The sequence below is a fragment of the Tenrec ecaudatus genome, chromosome 15 (assembly GCF_050624435.1).
Source record: "Tenrec ecaudatus isolate mTenEca1 chromosome 15, mTenEca1.hap1, whole genome shotgun sequence".
Taxonomy (NCBI): Eukaryota; Metazoa; Chordata; class Mammalia; order Afrosoricida; family Tenrecidae; genus Tenrec; species Tenrec ecaudatus.
This window is the reverse complement of record NC_134544.1, coordinates 107763292-107785964: the sequence shown is the minus strand read 5'-3', so window position 1 is coordinate 107785964 and position 22673 is coordinate 107763292. Positions and strand designations below refer to the sequence as shown.

The following is a 22673-nucleotide window of genomic DNA, read 5'->3' as shown; positions in this document are numbered from 1 at the left end:
AGATGGCCACTTGTTTATCTTCAAGCCTTTAAGACCCCAGACCTTTTGATAGCCAGGCACCATCAGCTTTCTTTACCACATTTTCTTATGCACCCATTTTGTCTTTGGTAATCGTGTCAGGGAAGGTGAGCATCACAGAAAGCCGGGTTTTTAGAACAAAGTGTTTTTTCATTGAGGGAGTACTTGAGTAGAAGCCCAATGTCCATCTGCTACCTTAATACTTAACATATAAATATATGTACATAGGTTTATTTCCATATTGTTATATGTAAGCATGTTTACATATGTACATGCCTGTATTTAGACCTCTATAAATGTTCTTTGCTTCCTAGACCCTTCCTCTATTTCCTTTTACTTTCCTCTTGTCCCACTATCATGTTCAGCCTACATTCGGGTTCCTTCAACTGGAAAATACTCTTAAAGGTCAACAAACAGAGTTGGAACTATTCATAGACATTTCTCTTTTTGTTGTTATTTGTTTTCTTTTGTTGTTTTGTTTTGCTTTGTCTGGTTTTTGTGCTTATTATTGTTTCTGCATGTCTATCTAGATAAGATAGGCAAGATAAACAGTCCAGAGGAGAAAACAATGAGACCAACTGTTCCGGGGGACATAGGTGAGGAGGAGGTGGGGAATGGAAAAGGGATGTCAACAAACCCAGGGACAAAGGAACAACAAGTGATCTAAAATTGATAGCAAGGAAGTCGTAGGATGCCTGGTGGGGGTTGATCAAGGGCAATATAACCGAGAGGAATTACTGAAACCCAAATGAAGGCCAAACATGATACAGACTTCTGTAGCTTCAGGGAGACTGGTGCAGTCATGAGGACACTGGACTGCTACCTGAAAGAAGGTCATCAGTTCAAACTCAGCTACCACTCCTTGGGGGATGCATGTGGCAGTCCAGTCTATTGGGCAGTTCTGCCCTATCCTGTAAAGTCACTAGGAGTCATAATCTACTCAATGGCAATAGAGTACAGGATTAGGGGAAAGACCAGGATTAAAATATCTCCTTCAATCTCTTCACTCCTGTTCTCATTTATGCCTCATGTAATTAAGAGCGGGGAAAAAACGGTCACTCTGTCATTATATTTGGATTTTTAGACGACCTGAAACCAGTGTCCCAGGTTAATGTAGGGAAAAAAGAAGAATTATTCTTGGGTGTCCTCAGGAGAGAATTAGCTAGACCAAGTCTGGCTAGAGAAGGCATTCCTAACTCTAGGTTGGATGGAAAGAATTTCCTGTTCCTTTTCCTTCTTCTTCATGAATGAGCCAACTGTGCCACCTCCTACCTTTGAAGAGGAGGAAGAAGACGCAGGTCATCTGGTGTGGGTGGGTGGGTCTGGGGACGGGTGTCAGAAGTATCCAGCATCTGAGGGAGTAACAGTCATGGGAGCCAATGGAATTCCTCTAAGCACAGAATATTTCTGGGTAATGAATCATCAGAGAAGACCATTTTTCCTGGTGCAAATCAGCCATGGGTTCTACAACTTTTATTATACCAGCCAACCACTTTGTGGTTATGAATACAATGGGGTTTTTTGGTTGTTGTTTGCTTTTGTTTTAAGCTGGCCCATTTATTTCATCTGAATGTTTTTTTTTAAACCTCAGAGCTTTTATAAAAATTTATTTGTAGTGAACTATTACCTGGTTTGAAACATGCGGATCCTACATTGACTGACCAAAAGTCACTTGGGTGATAATTGGAAATTTTTAGATCATCTAAGGACTAGGTTCCCTCAGGAGAATTGGAATTAGAATTGACATAGTCTGGGGCTGAAAAATGGAATCAGTATAAAATCTTACCACAAAACTCATGAGAGTCTCGAGTTGTATGCACCTGAAAGAAAATCATAAAGTATGATCTTATTCAGCTTAATGGCTTTGAATTACATGTGTTTTATTTAGATAATCTAAATTGTTGATGTGGACCCTGGTCATCGGTCCTTTGTTGTTAATGTTTTTCATGTAAAAACCCAATTATTAACATTTTAAATGGTTTTCTACATATCATAACGTATGAGGTAACTTCAAAAATGTAGTAGAAAAATTGAGTGAAAAGATCATGGACTATTTCAAATGAGCATTTGAAGCCCCTTGTACATCTGAAAGAAAAACTTTTTCTCAAATATAACAAAATGGAAACATTTTAAGAAAGAACGGATCAACACAAAATAGCATAATCTTGAAGGCAGAGAATTGGAGCTTTGAATGGGAACTTGTAACAGAAGGTAACCAGTAAGCCCGGCTGCCTACTCTTTGAGACACTATTCAGTGTGACAGATAGTCTACCTGACCTGAGATCGAAAGACAGAGGATTTCCTCCTAGGAGAGCCCATGTATTCTGGCAGTCTGAGAAGCCTGTCCTGTGGCATAAGACGCCACTGCCCTGTTACAGAACAGTGCCCTCCCTTCAAAATAAGCGATAAGATTGCTTTTCAAAGCAACTTTCCCCACCATTTATTACCTTGGAACTTTCTATGTAATTGAAATTCTCCAAACAGAGACAAAGGAACAACAAGTGATCTAAAATTGATGGCGAGGTGGGTGTAGGATACCTGGTGGGGCTTGATCAAGGGCAATATAGCCGATCAAGGGCAATATCGTTCTTGAAAGTGTTTATCTATTAACCCACCTAATCATGATTGTTCTTCATTAATTACTTCATTTCTGGCACATTGTGGTTCATCAAGAAGCCAACATCATTCGCCTGGCTACAGTGATCTATATAGTGATTAAGTGTGTCTCATGTTGCAACCACAAACCAATGAATCTCCCCCCTTCCTCCATGTACAAGTTTCAATTTGGGGATAAGATTCAGGGGCTTTTGGAGAGTGATGGCTGCCGTCAAAAAGAGGGGTGATATAGGGGAAAAGATGGGGAGAATGTTAAGCAGTGGGCACAATGTTCAAGAGATGTGTGCCAACAAGGATGGGCGAATCAAGAGAAAACACCAACGGAGCAAAAGAAGACCGGGTGGTAGGCAAGAGGCGACTTCTGTAATGTGCCCATATTTTTTTTTAATTCGGTTCATTTTTTTAAAAGTTTAATTAAATTTTGTCTAAGGGGACAGTGATTGTTTAAAAAAATTGCCTTCTCATGAAATTGGGGGGGTGGGGGTAGGTTTTCTAAGAAATACACCCAGTCAAAAATTGTCTTCAGCTGGCATTTTTGTATCTCTGTGAAGCCTCCTTCCTAGGATTTTCCCATTGCATAGATGTCTAACAGGGGAGTAAGGTAGACCAAAAGAAATGTTCGTTTTCCTTAAATATCCTTTAAGCCTTAATGTCACTGAAAGAGGTTTATCCTGTCCTGTAAGCCATTGCCATCTTATCCTTTGGGGGTTGCAGGGGAGGGTGTCTGTTGCTTTTCCACTGGGACAGCACAGCCTCAGTGAATTTCTACTGATTTATTCCTCCATCAAATGAGCAATTAATAAATTTGCCACCTATCTGCCCAGCCCTGTCCTAGATCCTGAGTCCATAGGAATTTTCTAGAGTTGGGTCCAGTTTGGCGACAACCCTGTTTGAAAAAAACCCACTGGAGATTTCCTGGTAGTGATTTTGAGATCCATTAATATTCCCTCAGACTTACCAGAGCCACACAAATATCTCATACGGCGTAGTTTATCTCCCTTTCCAAATTCAGCATTACAGAGAGCTTGATGGCTATCCACAGGAGGATTTAACTGAAAGCATTCATTGTTCTTTTCTAGTTGTTTTGTGGCTTGAAGTCATAGGAACAGTTGGTCTTTGCGCTGAAATGTATGTTTTGGTTTTTGTCTTTCCGTCAGTTAAGCAAAGCGGTAAGAGTGCTGAATTTAATATCACCCTAATATTTGAAAAGAAATCATTAAACTTCCCTGAATCTTTGCAATGAGCCTTTCTAAAAATGGACGATTTCCAAAGTTATCTAAATATACAGCGCCTGGGAAACAAGCACAAGGTACAGACAAACCTTGGGAGATAGCAGTATGATATTTAGTGGCTTGAAGCACTAAGGATCCTAGATTGAGATGTCTTACTGCACAGCCTTGTGGTGTTTGCTGAGTTAAGTTCAATGTTTCCATCTCCGCGGAGACACTTCGACTTTAAATCAAGTGCATGTGTAGTCCTGGCCAGCCTTTGTGTAAACGCGTCTCCATGGTGAGATGGCTCAGCCTTCATTCATGGACATTACAGAAGAAAAAAAAGCGAAGTGCATATTTCATGACTGCTGAATCAGACAAGTGAGGAGCAGTATTTTCTTTCTAGATGAAGATGATGATTGGTCAAATTCCCTTCCCCTTTGGGTGAAAACTAAAAGCCTACAAGTTACAGGTTTCCCTCCCAACCCCCACCCCTGACCCTTTGCCTCTCTTGCTCACCACTGGTGCCTCCAGTGAGGGAGGTACATTCAGCCAAAGCAGATGCCCAGCTCGGGGGCTAGCAAACCAGACCGACTGGCTATCTCCCCCAGGAAAGCAAGGCATCTCTCAGTACAAGAGAGTGACTCATAACGGAATTCAGCCCCAAACTGAATTTAAGACACAAAGTTGGTTTGGGTTTTAATTAAATTAGTCAGTGGGTTTCTGGTATCTTTTGAAAAGTGGAAAGCTCAGGCAATAAAGAGAATGAGTCCAGGTGCTTGTGTGTAGTGCTTGGCTGGAGCTAAGTGGCTGCCTCTTCATTGTGTCTAGGCAAGTTCCCTTTTGTTGGCCACACTCATCACAGAACCCACTGCCCAGTGTGCTTTCCCTGCCTAGCACAGTGGCTGTAGTATGCCATCGGTACCTGACTCGCCCCACCTTTGAATAAGCTTGCCTGCCATTGTGCTAGACACTGAGGATACAAGGATCATCAAATGATTGCCCATCACAAACCAGGTGGAAATTACCCATTCGTGTTTTGGGGGGCCATTTGTGTTAATAATATATAATAAATAACTATTATATTTATAGTATACTAGGTTCATGTAAGGAGCAGTTGGTAGCCAAGTGGGGTGGGGAAGTACTGGGCTGGGCTGGTTTTGTCTCAAGTTCAAACCCACCTACCACTCCTCTAGAGAGAGTTGAAGCTTTCGGCGTGCATAAAGATGCACAGTCTCAGAAACCCAAGGTGCAAGTCTACCTATGACTCTGTCATTAGGGACCCTATGATACAGAACTCATAATGATCCTGTAGGACAGGGTCGAAATGCCCTTCTGAGTTTCTGAGACTGTAATTCTTTTTTTTTTAAACATTTTATTAGGGGCTCATACCACTCTTATCACAATCCACACATATACATATATCAATTGTATAACGCACATCTGTACATTCTTTGTCCTAATCATTTTCAAAGCATTTGCTCTCCACTTAAGCCATTTGCATCAGGTCCTCTTTTTTCCCCTCCCTCCCTACTCCCTCATGAGATCTTGATAATTTATAAATTATTATTTTGTCATATCTTGCCCTATACAGCGTCTCCCTTCACCCCCTTCTCTGTTGTCCGTCCCCCAGGGATGAGGTCACATGTAGATCCTTATAATCGGTTCCCCCTTTCCAACCCACTGACCCTCTACTCTCCCAGTATCGCCCCTCACACCCCTGGTCCTGAAGGTATCATCCACCCTGGATTCCCTGTGCCTCCAGCTCCTATCTGCACCAGTGTACAACCTCTTGCCCTATCCAGACTTGCAAGGTAGAATTCAGATCATGGTAGTTGGGGGAGAGGAAGCATCCAGGATCTGGGGAAAAGCTGTGTTCTTCATCGGTGCTAGAGACTGTAATTCTTTATGGGAGTAAAAAGCCCATCTTTCTTCTTTGGCGCGGCTGGTGGTTTTGAACTGCCAACTTTGAAATCACAGCTCAAAGTGTAAACACACGATACCTCCGGGGTCACAACGTGTCCGCATCAACTCTATGGCAGTAAGCTTTCATGAGGCAGAATTGACTCTCTTCAGTGGGTTTTGTTTGAGGTTCATAGGGGCTAATTAAGGATGCATATTTATATGAATTATCATACTTCTGAATCCAATCACTTGGAGAGAGAGTTGAATCCACCTGGTATGACTTCCTTTGCTTATTGATAAGTAGAGTCCATTGAAGCCAACTGATATTTTGTGCCATATGTACTTTTATTTTAGCTTGAAGGGCCCCTCAAGATTTGGGCAAACAGAGATGAAGTCTAGGGTTTTTGTTTGTTTGAAAATGAATCATAGAGGTGTGGGTATCAGTTGTTCTCATTTTCTGTGTTCTCCTTTTACTTGAAAAAAGGGAGTGGAAATTCATACTTGCAGTTCAGAATTTGGAGTTACCATGGTAGTTTGGCAAGCATCCTATTTTAATATGTTAGCACCCGCCCGCCTTCCCCTTTTCTGTTGGTGCCATTGTGTAAGCATGAAATTGCTAACCATAAGGACAGCAGCTTGTCAGAAGTAATAGAAGCCTCTCCTGTTCCCTTAAAGATGTAGAACTTCACACATCCTAAGTGAGTTGGAGTCGAATGGATGGTTGGGGATTTTTTGTGTGTGTCGTGTTTTTTGTTTCTATTATATACAATAACACTTCTTTGTGGGAATAGTCTGTCAGGGAGAGAGCGAAAAACATGTCTTGTTCAATATATTTGATTTGTTTCCTAAATTTGTGTTCAAAATAACATCTTCTACAACGTGCTCTTGTTGTTGCTAATCTAACCTCTTCCACTGTTTTTGCTGAGTGCCATAGCATGTGGGTGGGTGGGTGGAGCGCTTTGTGCATGTGTATGTTATTTGGAGAGAAACACAGTTGTTGGCTAGAGTTTCTCAGAGGCTGAAGCAGTGGCACTGAGGTTGATTGGAGTGCTCTGTGGCTGGGCAAGCCCTGTGTAAGTATGCATTGGGAGGAGGCCTCGGGCAGGACACGGTTGGCCACGCAGGCACCAACATGCCCTCAGCCCTATGAGTTCCTCAGTGCTTCTGCCCATCTGGCTCCTACAGACAGCCCCTGATTTCTCCCCCTGGTGGTCTTAGCTCCATTCATTCTAGGCCAGTTTGCTAATTTCCCGGGGGTTCTTCTGGCTACCTGCCTAAACTGGACCTGTAAGAGACACAGGACTGCTCTTTGGAATCACTTTCTCCCCTGGCTCCAACTTGGGCGGTCACCCATGTCCTGAAGGGAATTCCAGTGACAAGAGAGCAAGAGCGAACTACTCTCTCTAAATTCATGTTGTGCAAGCATTCGGCACATAGTGCAAGCTAGTTAAAACCTGTCTGTGTTGTATGAAAGGTCTTCAAAAATATTGTAGGTAAATTCCATTATCTTTTCATTCCATTTTTTCCCATGAACTTTTTGGAGTCCGCTCATATTTTCCCATGGAAGCACAATGTAATTAGCAATACTGACTTAGCTCATCAGACTCTAATTAAAAAAAAAATCCTGAGAGTGTCATCTACAGCCATTAACAGCTGTGCTGGATAAAGATGCAACCTGATCCCATAAAGATTAACCCCAAACCAAAGCAAACCATCACGTTGATTTCAACCACCAGTGACCCTACTGGGCAGACGAGACCTACTCCTGTGGGTTTCTGAAGCTGTATGACTTTGGGGGACCAGAGAGCCAATTCGTTGACGCAGAACAACTGGTAGGTTTCAGCCAATGATCTTGTGGCTGGCAGTCCGGTGCTTAACCCATGGGGTCACCAGGGCTCCTTCTAGAATCACAGCAGTGTATGGTAATCTGGAGTCCATAGGGGGTGACACCATGTCCTTGGCTGCTAACTGAAAGGGTGGAGATGTGAGCCCACCCAGGCTCCTTGGAAGAAAGGAGCCACTAAAAACCCAGTGATGGAGCACCCTTCTAACTCCGACACCCACACGATCCCCATCGGTCAGAGCCGCCTTTACTGTAAGTGGAGTCGTTTATCTTGTTAGGTGCCATCGGGTTGCTCTTGACTCGGGTTGGTCCCTATGACAGAGTTGAACTGCATGATCGAGCTTCTAGGCTGAGTCCTGGTGGCACCGGTTGAAGAAAGGACTTCCGCTAACAGCCTCCGTGTTGGCCAAGTGCAGGAAAAAAAGCCTGACACGTTGCTGAACCACATTGTCATTCACCTTTTTTTAATAGACAAGTTCAAAGTCAGGCTTGGTCAATGTCAGATTTGTAGCAGGTCTAGGTCCAAATTGTTGGTCAATGTCAGATTTGTAGCAGGCCCGGGTCCAAGATTGTTTTATAAGGAATGTTATTCTATTAAATGATTCCAACAACATCTGAAAGTGTTTGACCCTCCTGGCCATAAAAATTACAAAAACTGACAAAGCTTCTCCAGTGTCCATGTGCTAAACTGTTGGGATTTGTTGGGGAAGAAAATCTCCAAGAAAAGGCAGCAGCAGGGCAACACCAAATCCATCTCCCTGTTCTTACGAAGTGGATCCCACGGTATTCTCCTTCTGTCTAAACTAAAAAATATCATCTGACTAAAGAAAAGCCATATAAAAATTCAACAGTAACAGTGTGCCTCTGCCCCGTACATACTCTTGCCTCCCCTTTTCTGCCAGCATCTATGAGGATGATCTTCCAGCTAGGAAAGACCTGCCCTACCATGGGCCCTGGGACCTGTAAGATCATTGTGTCTCCTAACAACAGAAGCAGCCTGAAACCCAGAGTAGTTGGGTGAGAGACACGGAGTGGGTAGCTCTTCTTTGTCTGGATTCCCATTCTGTCTGTACCTCAGATGCTTCTCGCCCCAGAGCACACTTGATTCAGACTATTTGTCACGCTGTGCTTCTCAGAGGTGAGGGAGGTGCGGGGTGGAAATGAATGAACAGAAGATATGTTCAAGAAACCCGCTGCTGCTAGGAATGGAGCTTCTAAGAGTCACCCAAAGCTTCTCTTTATGATCAAATAGCTTGAGCCTCTTCCGATTCACAGCTGCTAAGAGCACAATTTATTATTTTATACATTACCTGCTGTCTGCAGGAGGCTTGGTGGTGGGCATAATGGGCTATGTACAGCAGTTTGATTCCACCAGTCTCTCGGTGGGAGAAAGTGGAGGCTCTGCTCCCATAAAGAACTACAGTCTCAGAAACCCACAGGAGCAGTTCTGCTCTGTCCTAGAGGGTTGCTATGAGTCAGAATTGACTTGATGGCAGAGTTTGGCTTATTTAGACTACAAACTTGTCAAAAATCAGGGTATGGTCGGACTGCTTTCTGGCCTCGATGTCAGGTAGCAATTGCAGTTAAGAGTGTAGGAATCCCAGGGACGATTATTATGTTTATCTATCTAATGATTAAGGAACAGGTGAACTGAGCAGAGAGGACAACAGTCTGGGTGAATCCAGTCGATGCTTTTAATTAGCGTCAAGGCTGATTACAGCGCAATTAGACCTAGGGGGTCATACATGTTTCTGTGTCAAGTCTAAGTCCAAAATACAATTGTAACTAATTTCTAGAATATCCATTTGCCGAGTCTCATTCCCCGCTTGCCACCTTTCCTTTAGAATGCTTTTTTCTCCCTGCGAAAATGCATTTCAGTCTGCATGGCATTCTAGTTTCAGTCAAAAGCAAAATTGTAAATATAGTCAAAATGTGTATTATTACAAATCAACTTAAGTCATTGCAAGATACTTTCCCCTAAATTTTTAAGAGACTAGCTAACATAAATGAAAGATTAAAGAAAGAAGAAGAAGAATAGGATTTGCTATCCTGGACCACATTCTGTTTGGGAAACATAAGAAACAATGTGGAAGCTAAGAGGTGAAGTAGAGTAATTCCCATTTAATAAAATACCTAACTTAATAGCTGAAGTTGTGATCTGATCATCTAGGGAATTTGTGTTACTTATTCAAAGATACTATGATGATATTTACAAGTATAACATTTATAGCATTTAAAAAATTCATGTCTATCAGTCATAAACAAGGAATAGCATTTCCCATTAATTTTAAGTTCTTTGAAAGGAAGCTGCCCTTTAGCACATACATTTAATATAATTGAGATCGTCGTCTTTATCAGTTTAGCAATCCTACACTCATCTATATAGTTAATAAAATGAAGAATATGAATAACTTATTTGAGTACACTAAAACTTGTCCATAACCTTCAGAAACAGTCCCTTATAAGGAAAAACAACCACCTTTACAACTAACTTAATGGGTAAATAAACTACATTTTTTAAAATAGGGCTTTTATTGAGTAATCAAATTCCCATTCTGCAGGAATATTAGCTAAAGCCCACCACAAAGCATTTTTACCTGTTATTTCCTAAACAAAGATTCTTAATTGTTTAATTAATACATGTCTGGTTTATTAATTACATTAAGTTTGGTCAGTTCCTAAACAAAGATTCTTAACTGCTTAATTAATACATGTCTAGTTTATCAATTACATTAAGTTTGGTCAGAGCTTTGCTCAAAGAATAAATATGCTGGTTAGGATATGTGTAAAATTGGACTTTGACGCTGAACATCCAACAAACAGGGTCACTCAGGACAGACTTCCTGCCTCTCCTTTGCATAGTGTGGAGGTGGATCTAAGTTCTGGGAGCACATTGCACTTGATGGTTTATCTTTATCTGTGTTTTTGGATTTATTCAGAATGGTCTAAAATCCATAGCTTCTCAAACTTATTTTGCATACTACTTCCTTTATATATATATATATATAGAGAGAGAGAGAGAGACTCAGTGTTCTACCCTGGCAATTAAAAACTGTTGTATTTTGCCCTTAATCCAGGATAAAGTGTTGGTATCTGCTTTTGCAGTCTCCCTGAATCTTTTCCATGTCCCTACTGGGAGTGGGATTACCCACTTTGGATTGCACTGGAAATGCTTGATTTGACTATTATCCCATTTATTTTTGAGACACGGACACTTTTCCTGAATTTGTAGTTGATTGCTAGTATATCTTGGAACAAAATTTCCTTTAATGGGAAGACATCGCTGGATTATGAATGCAAATTAATGGACCAAAAAAACTCAGCTCTCTGTCATCAAGTCAGGTCTGACTCATTTCAACCCTTAAGGACATAGATAAGAAATATTGCTTGATTTTTAAATGCTTAGAAATAATTTTTCAATTGTTCAGAACTAATCATCTGAGCAGACTTCCTGATTGTTTTTAATAACCGTTAACTGAATGTCACATGAAACATAGTTTATATGAAACTAAACAGAGATTGGGGTCTGAGCACACTGCATGCCCACATATGTGTTGACACAGTTGTGCAGAAAACACTGTGCATTGACATCATCGTTCTCAGAAACATTTCCGTGCGAAGTTTTGCAGCATCAAAAGTGGGGTTTGTGATGCACAATATTGCATCAGAACAAGGACAATCTGAAAAATAATCTTATCTTCAACGAGTAAAATTTGTTCTTTTCCCTTCCAGAAGAATATCTAACTCATGTTTTTCTCTCTCTCTCTCTTTCTCTCTCACAGATCATTCTGAAATAATCAACAGAAATGGAATGGAATGCCAAGAATCTGCATTGAGAATAACTAAACATTGTTACTGTACATACTATCCTGTTTCCTCCTCAATAGAATTGCCACAAACTGCATGCTAAATAAAGCTTTAGTTCTTCTGGACAGACCACAAATTCTAAGAAGCTAGTGCTGCTAAATCATATATGAGTATTAAATATGGTATGCTTAGTATATTCCAACCTAAGATAGTTAACTGCCCGATACCAGCTGTGATGTTTAAAGTCCTAAAGGGTCAAGTTTACTTTCCAAGGGTTCCTAAACATCGTTTCTGTCCTAGGAATATTGTCTTATCTCCATAACTATAGTTGATGCACACAGCCCAACCAATTTATGCATTTCGATTCCGAAGATCTCAAATTTAGCAATAAGCAAATAGCAGTAGTGACAACTCTTATTCCAAGGACATTTTCAATTTCTAAACTTCCAATTGCTGTCATTTCCTTTCCCCACTGACGAGAGGGTATGTTTCACTTCTTGACAAGATGAATGCTGCAGCAAAGGACAAGAAGTGAAGTAAAACCAACACCTGTCCTGCAGGTCTAAAAGTTGAATGGAAATTCAAGCACAAGTACAGGGGACACATCCAAGTGTGGTATTTGGTTTGCCTGGAGATGCCGCATGGAATCGTGTGATTCTAGAGTAACATGACAAAGATTGAAAAAGAAACTTTGCACGGTATGAGCTTCATACCCCACAAACAAAGTCTTGAAGGTATTATTTTACAAGTATATTTTTAAAGTTGTTTTATAAGAGAGACTTTGTAGAAGTGCCTAGATTTTGCCCGACTTCATCCAGCTTGACAAGAATGAAAAGCCCTATGCCAATAGTCTAATCCAATCTAAAGACTGATGTCTTTCCGACTCACCATCCGGTTGCCTGTTAATGAATAACTTTTCCAAACTAAACACCTAGTCCAACAAGGAAGCTGTAGGGGGGCAGATCTGTATAATATTCTAATTTCAGTAAATCCCAGTTCAGTCACTGAAAATTTGACTGTGACTATAATCTCAATTACTATGTAAACACAAAAGTAGATAGTTTCACTTAAAAAAAAAAAGCATTCCTGTTTTGCATTTCAGAAGTTGGATTCAAAGGTTGTAACTGACTACAGCATGGGAAAATAATTCTTTTAATGATTTCACCTTAAATCATATTTTGTCTCAAAAGTAGAAAAAACTTTAATACGCGTACATACATATTATATATACACATACATATATATATACTATATATGGATGAAACATATTTTACTGTTGTTTACTTTTTTAAATACTTGGTTGATCTTCAAGGTAATAGCGATACAATTAAATTTTGTTTGGAAAGTTTGTTTTGAAGTTTATTTTAAGCACTATCGTACCAAATATTTCATATTTCACATTTTGTATGTTGCACATATCCTATACAGTACCTACATGGTTTTTAAATTATTGTTTAAAAAAACAAGACAGCTGTTATAAATGAATATTATGTGTAATTGTTTAAAACATCCATTTTCCTTGTGAACATATTAGTGATTGAAGTATTTTGACTTTTGAGGTTGAATGTAAAATATTTTAAATTTTGGCATCACTGCCTGTACTGAAAACTAGATGCACTAACCAGATCATTCTTTGTTTGAGATAAAAAGAAACCCTCGCTTTTAATTCATGTTGGTCAAAGTTTAATTACTATCTCTCTATCATATGTCATAGATTTGATCACCCTGTCAAACGAAAATCACATTCTAAATGTAATCTTATATACGGCTTGTATTGTTGCATTTGTTTTAATTTGTGGGAAAGTATTGTATCTAACCTGTATTATTTTGATAGCTTCATCTTTATGTATTACTGATATTCATAATCTTCTCAACTATAACAATGTAGTTATGCTACAACTTGCCTAGAGCATTCAAACTGGCTTTCTTTTTTCTTGTTTACTTTGGTAACAACTATTCATTTAAACTCATCGAAAATCTGGGATACATCACTAAAAGGTAACTTGTGGGACTAAGTGAAGTATTTTGTAGACTGTGGTCACTTTTTCTTTTTGGTGTTGGCGTCATGACTTTTTACTTTAAAGATTCTTCGCACGCGACTATTTCCAGCCCTTTAATAATAGATCATTAAAAACATCACCTGAATCCTCAAGCAAATAGAGAAGACTGTATTTTTACTATGCTATCCATTTTCCAGAATTGTGATTATAATATGCAAAGAGTCATAAATATGCCATTTGCAATAGGGAGGAGCCAAGGCAAATACATAGATGTACAAATATATGTACAACAGATTTTGCTTTTTATTTATTTATAATGTAATTTTATAGAATAATTCTGGGATTTGAGAGGATCTAAAACTATTTTTCTGTATAAATATTATTTGCCAAAAGTTTGTTTATATTCAGAAGCCTGACTATGATGAATAAATCTTAAATGCTTTGTTTAATTACAAAAACAATATCACCAATATCCAAGACACGAAGATATCAATTCACTAAATGCCTGTACTTAGGAGATTAATTGCACTTGTACGGGAACTACATTTCACTCTTGATTTTCAGGAAGTAACAGCCCTTCCCCAAAACATGCTTTCAGTCATGCAACTGGTCACATTTCCACTAAACCTTTCTGTAACCCTAAAAGAATTCCCTCATTCATTACCTTACGGTGTAAACAGGAGTCTATAATTTGTATCAATTCTATGTTCTGGTTGTACTATTCTGTTCACTCGCCCAATGTGCAACCAATGAAATAAAAGAAGCATTTAAAAGGATCTCAGAGTGTTCATCCTTTTTTGATGAAGAGAGATTGACGACTAGCCCAAACTGCCCTTACCGTGCATTGTATACAATAATGGGTAACTTGATAAAAGATCAAACCCTGGTTGGTGCTCAATGGGCGAGATTGTGTTTTCTCTGTCTCTTTTTCTTTTTTAACAAGGTAAACAATTAAATGTGATACACTTAGAAATAATTTTCAGGATTCTACAAAACGACAAATAAAAATCTTTGTGTCCACCCAGCCGTCTAGGTTTACAGAAAACAAATATGAAATCCAATAACCAAATGGAGACCAAAATGACATTAACAAAGCAGACCAACCAATTCCATCAGGTGGGCCCCACACCTGTGGTGACCAGGTGTGACCGAGTAGAACTGTGCTCCGTGGGGCTTTTAATTGCGGATTGTCCAGAACTAGGTGTATTGGAGTTCTCTTCTGAGGAGCCACTGGGTGGCTACCAACCCTAGTCTTTCAGTTAACACCCGAGGATGTTCACTCATTGCACTACCCAGGGACCCCAACAAAGGAGAAAATAACCCATGAACCCACAACCCAGGCCTCTGGTGGAACCTGATTGGGCAAAGAGACTTATAGCTGAGGCTACAGTGAGAACAACTAATGGGTTCTGCTCCAGGCAGAAGTCCTGACCAGGCCAAGCAAAGAGAGAACAAGGGCTGAGCACGGGAATGTGAGGGCAGGAGTTCCATAAAGCGAACCCCAGGTGGATCAGTATTCACCCTCCCCTGAGAGGCGCTGTGAGGCTGGAGGGGCAGCCACGACTCTTCTTGCAGTCCATGCTGGTCTGTGGTATTTCTCAAGAAAGATACTGATTTTTCAGTAGAATGTAGTTTTTCATTTGTGAACACTGAGGTATTGAACTGGCTAGACATTAAGGTAAATAGTAGGCATTTTTACTTCATTTGCCTATATGCATTGGATGTTATAACTAGCTGATTTCTTCCCCCTTGGGGTTAGCGGGGTTTTCACTGAACAGGGTCAGTTGGTTACTTTCGTATTTCGGCCAGTGTCGTCCTAGGGACCTTTTCTTTCCAAGTCTGTTGTAGGTTCGCTAGGTGGAGTCTGCATATGTGTGACTGTGAAAGCTCTTGTTGAGGGGCAGGAGCACACTTGCTTCCTCGCAAGCAAGATGCTCTGAGCCTCATAAAGAGACAGATGCTTCTGGTTGCTCCAAAGGACAAAGATGAGACCATCTACTCCCCGAAGATGTACAGTCTTGTAAACTTTAGGGATTGACGCTCCTTTTTCCAATAGGATCTCTATGAGAGAATTGATTCCCCGGCCGTAGGTTTATTTGCTTTGTTTTTAAATAGGCCTAGGCCAGCCATTGGTGGATCAGTGATAGAATTCTCACTTTCCAGGCAAGATACTCATGCTTAATCCCTGGCTCGTGCATCACATGTATCATAACCCCCTGCCTCTCAGTGGAGGCTTGAGTGTGGCTATGAGGCTGAGCAGGTTTCAGCAGGGCTTGCAGTTGGATGAGGGAGAAACTCCTAGAGATGCAGGTCAGCCCAGGAAAGTCTTGTGGATCACATAATGGTCTAATCCAACCATGACTCACGAGAATGGCACAGCATTTGGTTCTGTTGGGGGCGCCGCCACCATGAGTCAGCAGACACAGTGGTAGTTAACAATAGAGGGGGCTAAGGCAAGGAGATGTCTTTATCCACAGCCAATGTGAAGCTTCAGACCTGAGTAAAAAGCAAAAGTCTTGACAGGTTGTTATTATCCCATTGAGTCAATCTTCACTTCAAGGACACCTACGACAGAGTAGCCATTCTACCACCAGGCATATGTAAACAAAGGTGCCTATATTTTTAAATGGTGCCTTCCCTAAGATGCCAGATGATCACCTTGGTGAATATGTCACCTTGTGAATATTTCAAAAGCTGATTATATATTGGAGCATGCAATTGATTTTGTTTGGTTTTCGGTTTTTAACTCTAATGCAGAAGAAAGCCTTTCACTCCATTACTTGGTCATCACCCCCTCCCTGAAAACCAAATAACAACCACAAAAGACACCCCACTCTGATAATATTCAATTCAAAGTGACCCCTGGAGGGAGCCAGCCAGTTGGAGATCTCATTTATTGGTAATCAAGGGTTATATCCACGTAGGGGGCCATGACTACAGGTAGCCACATATCACAGGAAGGGGCAGTACACTGGGCATACAAGCAATAGAAGGGGGATGTACAATAGGCACAAATATGCCAGGAAGGGACTAAGGGTGTGCATATAGGAATGGGAGGGACTAGCGGTATACATGTGACAAGATGGGCAGGCCCTAGATTCAATATAGCGGCCTAACCTTGGTCACCTTTGGGTGGGCTTGACCTCTAAGGGGTCTCCTACAAGGAAACAGTGGACTACTATCCTTATCAGAAGGGAGTGGGTCCTACTTGTGGGAATAAACAGTGATGACTGCTTGCTCTAGATGGCTGATAACCCTTAGGGAGAATAACCCCTGACCTACTTCTGTTGACCTCCAAGTGTATAGTCATTTGCCACGTGTAGCAAGCAGCTAAGTTTGGCATATTTGGGGGAGACAACTTGGGAGAAATCTTTCTGTTTCCCACACCTTTTCATTAGTTGTCCAGCCTTACCATTTGTATTATCCAGGAACTCTGAGAAAATACCTAAATGGAAGAAAAATGTTATTTCACTTCCATATTGTTCAAACAAAACCAAATGTTTCTAACCCAGAAATGCACTGGTGGTGTGGTGATTATGCATTGGGCTGCTAACCATAGTGTCAGGAGTTCAAAACTACTAGTCACTCCGTAAGAGATAGATGAGAATTGCTACTCTAAAGTCACTATCTCAGAAAACCATAAGGGCAGTTCTGCCCTGCCCTATAGGATAGCTATGAGTCAGCATGGAGTCAATGGCAGTGAGTTCGGGTGAGTTTTTGACTCACAGATATTAGGAGCAGTCGAACAAATCAAAATATAGTGTCGAGATGAGAGAAATATAGAGATGAGAGAAACCTACTGATTCCATAACGAAGGGTTTCTTCTTTCCTCCAAATACCCTCATGTCTCTGAAATTTTAGCTAGCCTTGCTTGGGGGCAGATGGATCTCCAGAGAATTACCTAAATTACTATGAATAAGTATGGGTCATAGCAAGTGATACTCAGCAAATTTCCATCTCGGCTGTTGGCAAAGAGGTGGATTGCTGGAATGGGGGTGAGGTAGGATTGAGAATGTTCACCAAGGACCTGATCAAGTACCAAGCTCACACTATGTGCCTTATAAAGATTTCTAACAAGCCCATCCTGTGTTGATAAGAATCACTAATTACTGATACATATATTCTTACTGGGACCCTTGTCTAAGTACATGAAGATTCTACTCTAAGAGGAAGCTTTTGTGTAAAATACTGCCATTCAGCACCTGCCCTTTAGGAGACTTGATTCAGAGCTCAGTGTCAAACCCTCTGGCTGGGCATCTCAGAAACTGATGCCACCTTGGACCAAGCATCATGTAGCCTCACTTTGTCCCTCTGTTTCAGCTACTTTGAAAAGTGACTGCACTCAGGGTTCAGTGTAGCAACAATGAAAATCAAAACTTTCCTCTAGTTCTTGAACGCTTCCTCCCCTCCCAATTATCATGACCCCAATTCTACCTTGCGGACCTGGTTAGACCAGAGGATGTACAGCGGTGCAGTGGGGATCTGGAAACACGGGGAATCTAGGACGGACGAACCCCTCAACACCAGCGGTGGGAGTGGCAACACCGGGAGGGAAGGGGGTGTAGAAAGGGAGAACCAATCTTGGAGATCTACTCCTATATGTAACCTCCTCTCTGGGAGATGGGCAATGGGAAGGTGGGTGAGGGGAGATGCCAGGCAGTGTAAGATAAGATAAAATAATTATTTATAAACTATTAAGGTAGCAGGGGGAAGGGGGTAATAGGGAGGGAGGGGGAGGGGGAAAAAAAGGAAACCGAGCTGATTCCAGGAACCCAAGTGGAAAGCGAATTTTGAGAATGACGAGGGCAACAAATGTATAAGATGCTTTGCTCAACTGATGTATGTATGGATTGTGATAAGAGTTGTATGGACCCCAATAAAAAGATTTATTTAAAAAATAAAATTAGAAAAAGAAAAGTGACTGGTCAGCAATTTGAGATGTCCCATGACGTCCCTGATGTAAATTCATTATGTGCTACTTAGCCTACATATTTTAAGTCCATATTTTTACACAGAATGTTGCATAACAAAACCAAATGCTTGAGAGGGAACAACTCAGTGGCATTTAATACACCCAGTATGGTACATATGTAGTTTCATCACCTCTATCTAGCTCCAAAATATTTTCCTCACCTCACCTCCTTTAGCAGATATTCCCAATTCGTCCACCCCCTTCTTTAAGTCCCTGTTATTGTAGCTGAGTGCCGGCAAGTCCATTATGAACCGCAGTGGTCCCATATGTGAGATCCGAGCTTCCTCACAGGGTTTCCTTGACTGGAACAGAACACGTTTGGTAAAGTGGAGGGTCAGGGAAAGAGAGGAAGGCTGTTGACAAGACGCATTGACACAGTGGCTGCAACAATGGCTCAAACATACGAACAACCATGAGGATGGCGCAGGACCAGGCCCAATTTGACTTGGCGTGCAAAAACAAGCAAAAAATCAAATTGTACCCAGAGAATCCAAGGTGTTGGGTCTTTTCATTGTGGCTCCCTTTCTCTAAAGCTTCCCCCTCACTCTTTCAAAGAATGTGGTTTAATGCAAACCAAGGAAGCATTTTATTTATCAATCCTAATGCATCACTATATCCTTAGTGATATAGTGGCTATGCATTGGGCTGGCAACCACAAGGTCAGCAGTTCAAAACCACCAGCAGCACTGAGGAAGAAAGATGAGGCGTTCTACTCCCATAAAGAGTAACAGTCTGAGAAACCCACAGGGGCAGTTCTACCCTGTCCTATATAGAGTCACTATGAGTTGGAATCGACTCCATCACAATGAATTTTTGTTTTCTTGCATGCAAAAAATAAAAGGTTCTAAACTAGGTCCTATTACTAGAGGGCAGTTTCCTCCCCAAAAGCTCACTGGACAGCAACAAATGATCCAAATATTTATCAAACTGGCCATGATTGTGGCAGTATCCCCTAATCCTGGATTAGCAGCTCTTTCTTTCCCCCAGGAGTTTTATTGTCAAGTAATGTGTACAACATATCATTCAATAGTCCAATGATTCTATCATATCGAGGAGAATTGTACCATCACCGCCCCATCAATTTTAGATCATTCCCCCTCGCTCATTGTCAAATCGCCTCTAAGATGATTTATACAGTCACAATGTGTTCTAGTGATCCCACCCCACTCCCATCTTCACTAGTTACTCCTAAGATTCCCTTTCGCTCCCTCTCTCCCCCCGAGCCCTATCTTCCTTATATCCCCTTGTTATTATTATCATGCCTCCACTCCTGCTGTGCTTCATAGCTGCGAGACTCAAAAGAAAGCAATAAAAAACAAAATCATGCTAAGGTGGTGTGAAAACTTAATAGTATACAGATAAAAATATTATTAATGCATAAGAAGAAAAAGACCACCAACAATAATCCAAAGGCCAGGGAAGAAATTGCTGTCAGGGAACCAGTAAGAGATACTTGCACCCAGAACAAATTCAAATTGCCTCTCTAGGGTGGTCAACTGGCCACGTGTGGGGTTCGCTCCAGCATAACCAAGATTACAGTGGTCTCTGCCTGATAGTAAGGCTGAGCGAGATTCTTGCCTGTGGCTAGAGCCGCTCTTACAGTGGCTTAGTCTGACCACATACCCTGAAGATGGGCTCTGACCTCTCACAGTCCCCCATCGCCCTCCACAAATTGGGTCTGATGCTTTTCTGTTCACCATATTAGAATTTTGTCATTGTCATATATGGATCTGGTATCCTCCTTCTGTGTGGATTTAGTTGACTCCTTGCTTAGATGGCTGCTTTACCACCCCCAGATACGATTCCAATTGATAGCCAGGCACCATGGTTTATCCATCACGCTTTGCTGTAGCATCCTTATCTTCAGCGATTATTTCATGAAAGTCAGTACATAGCAGGGCCATGATGTAAAAACTAAACGTTCATAAGTTGGAGCTAGGATTTAGTGTGAGTCCCAAATCCATCCTGGATCTATGACCTGTTTTTTTGTTTTTGTTTTAATTTGCTCTAACTTGGAAGCCAAGACATAGGTCATATCGTTCCATAATTCAATCCTGTCAAACATAATTGTGCAATTTCTTCCACAATCATACATGTTTTCTAACTTTCTTTCCTGGACTTTTTGACATCATCTCCCTCTTATCTCCCCGACCCTTGATATCCCCCTTCCCCAAATTCCTGTTATAGCTTCTTTCCCCGTAGGCTCAACAGGGTTTCCCTTAGTGAACAATAGGCAACAAGTAGCAGTTTCAAGAGGGTGAGCCCCAATGGCAATGCACCCCTGAGATACATCCTAATGTAAACGAGCATACCAGAATATGACAGAATGGCTGTCATGATTGCCATGATCATGCATAGCTTAATGCAGCATGCAAGGTGTTGGTGTACCAAGACCTTGTTTGTTCGCCAACCAACAGTACACCTCTCTTGGTACAGCTTTCTACCTCAGACACCGTGTGTTTTCTGGCTTAAGTTCTCAGGTTACACCCCTCAGAGGTGGGAGTGAGAGGGTAGATTTCAGTTCACATAGTAGAATTCTCAGTTGGGGTCTCACTGATGCAGCCTCTGGAGCATAACACGCACCTTGCAGAGTCAGGACTCAATGTCCCAGTGTTCTGCCGCATCTGGCATGAGTTCCCAGGATACCCCCAGACACCCTAGGTCAATTCTGCCCTTCCAAAGCATGACACTAAAGAGCCTCCCTACCTAGTGATCCCAAGGGCATCCTCAGACTCTCCTCCCCTTACCTGGGGGTTAACCCGTTCTCCCCTGCCCACAACAGACAAGCAATTATGTTGCCCCACTCTTGACCAGTCCTCTCCGTTCTCCCATCATCAAGGCCCATCCCTTTGACAGGCTGTCTCCCTCTCCAGAGGACTTCACCACAGGTCCACATGGCTGCCACTCAGCACACTGAACCCCGCCTCTCCTCTCCCCAGACCATTTGATCCCATTTGTTGTGAGGTGCCCTCCAACGGATGACTTACACTATAATTACCTGGCACGAGTGTTGAGTAGTTTCTTGGCACTGATCCGGCTCTTTACCAGGCTCTCTGGTCTCCCACCAGAAGACTGGGAGGCATGCAAGCTTGAGCTTGTGCCTATTCTGCTGCTTGCTCCTACCACAGTGGACTCATAAAGTGTTTGTCCTTCTGTGATTGACTAACTTCACTTAGCATCATGTCTTCCAGATCCCTCCAAGAGTTAAGGCGTTTCATGGCGTCACTGCTGTTTTTAGGGATACATAGTATTCCAAGTATTCCATTGTGTGTATGTACCAGAGTTTCTTTTTTTTTTTTTTTAACAATTTATTGGGGCTGATACAATTCTTTTCACAGTTCATACATATACATACATCAACTGTATAAAGCACATCTGTACAGTCTTTGCCCTAATCATTTTTATCTCTTTTCTTCTTTTACATTTTATTAGGGACTCCAACAACTCTTACCACAATCCATACATATACATACATCAATTGTATAAAGCACATCCATACATTCCCTGCCCCAATCATTCTCAAGGCATTTGCTCTCCACTTAAGCCCCTTGCATCAGGTCCTCTTCCCCCCCCCCCCTCCCTCCCCTTTCCCCCCTCCCTCATATGCCCTTGGTAATTTATACCTCGTTATTTTGTCATATCTTGCCCTATTCGGGGTCTCCCTTCCCCCCTTCTCTGCTGTCCCTCTCCCAGGGAAGAGGTCACATGTGGCTCCTTGTAATCAGTTCCCCCTTTCCAACCCACTCACCCTCCACTCTCCCAGCATCGTCCCTCACGCCCTTGGTCCTGAAGGTATCATCCACCCTGGATTCCCTGTACCTCCAACCCTCATATGTACCAGTGTACAGCCTCTGTCCTATCCAGCCCTGCAAGGTAGAATTCGGATCATGGTAGTTGGGGGGAGGAAGCATCCAGGATCTGGGGGAAAGCTGTGTTCTTCATCGATACTACCTCATACCCTAATTAACCCATCTCCTCTCCTAGGCCCCTCTATGAGGGGATCTCCATTGGCCGACACTTGGGCCTTGGGTCTCCACTCTGCACTTCCCCCTTCATTTAATATAATATATATATACACATACATATATACATATACACATATATACACATACATACACACACTTATATCTTTTTTTTTTTTTTTGCATGATGCCTTATATCTGGTCCCTTGGGCACCTCGTGATCGCACTGGCCGGTGTGCTTCTTCCATATGGGCTTATTTGTTTCTGAGCGAGATGGCCGCTTGTTCACCTTCAAGCCTTTAAGACCCCAGACACTATCTCTTTTGATCGCCGGGCACC

The 22673-nt window shown here is 41.7% G+C and overlaps 1 protein-coding gene across 2 annotated transcripts in view; it reads left to right on the top strand.

The window, feature by feature from the left end:
• MBNL2 (muscleblind like splicing regulator 2) overlaps positions 1–14173 on the top strand; it is a 208240-nt gene extending 194067 nt beyond the window's left edge. For both annotated transcript variants that reach the window (XM_075533073.1, XM_075533074.1), the window contains one exon: positions 11376–14173. In XM_075533073.1, the coding sequence (XP_075389188.1) occupies positions 11376–11503 (128 nt within the window). In that variant the 3' untranslated portion in view covers positions 11504–14173. The remainder of the gene's footprint in view (positions 1–11375) is intronic.
• Positions 14174–22673: the final 8500 nt, after the last annotated feature.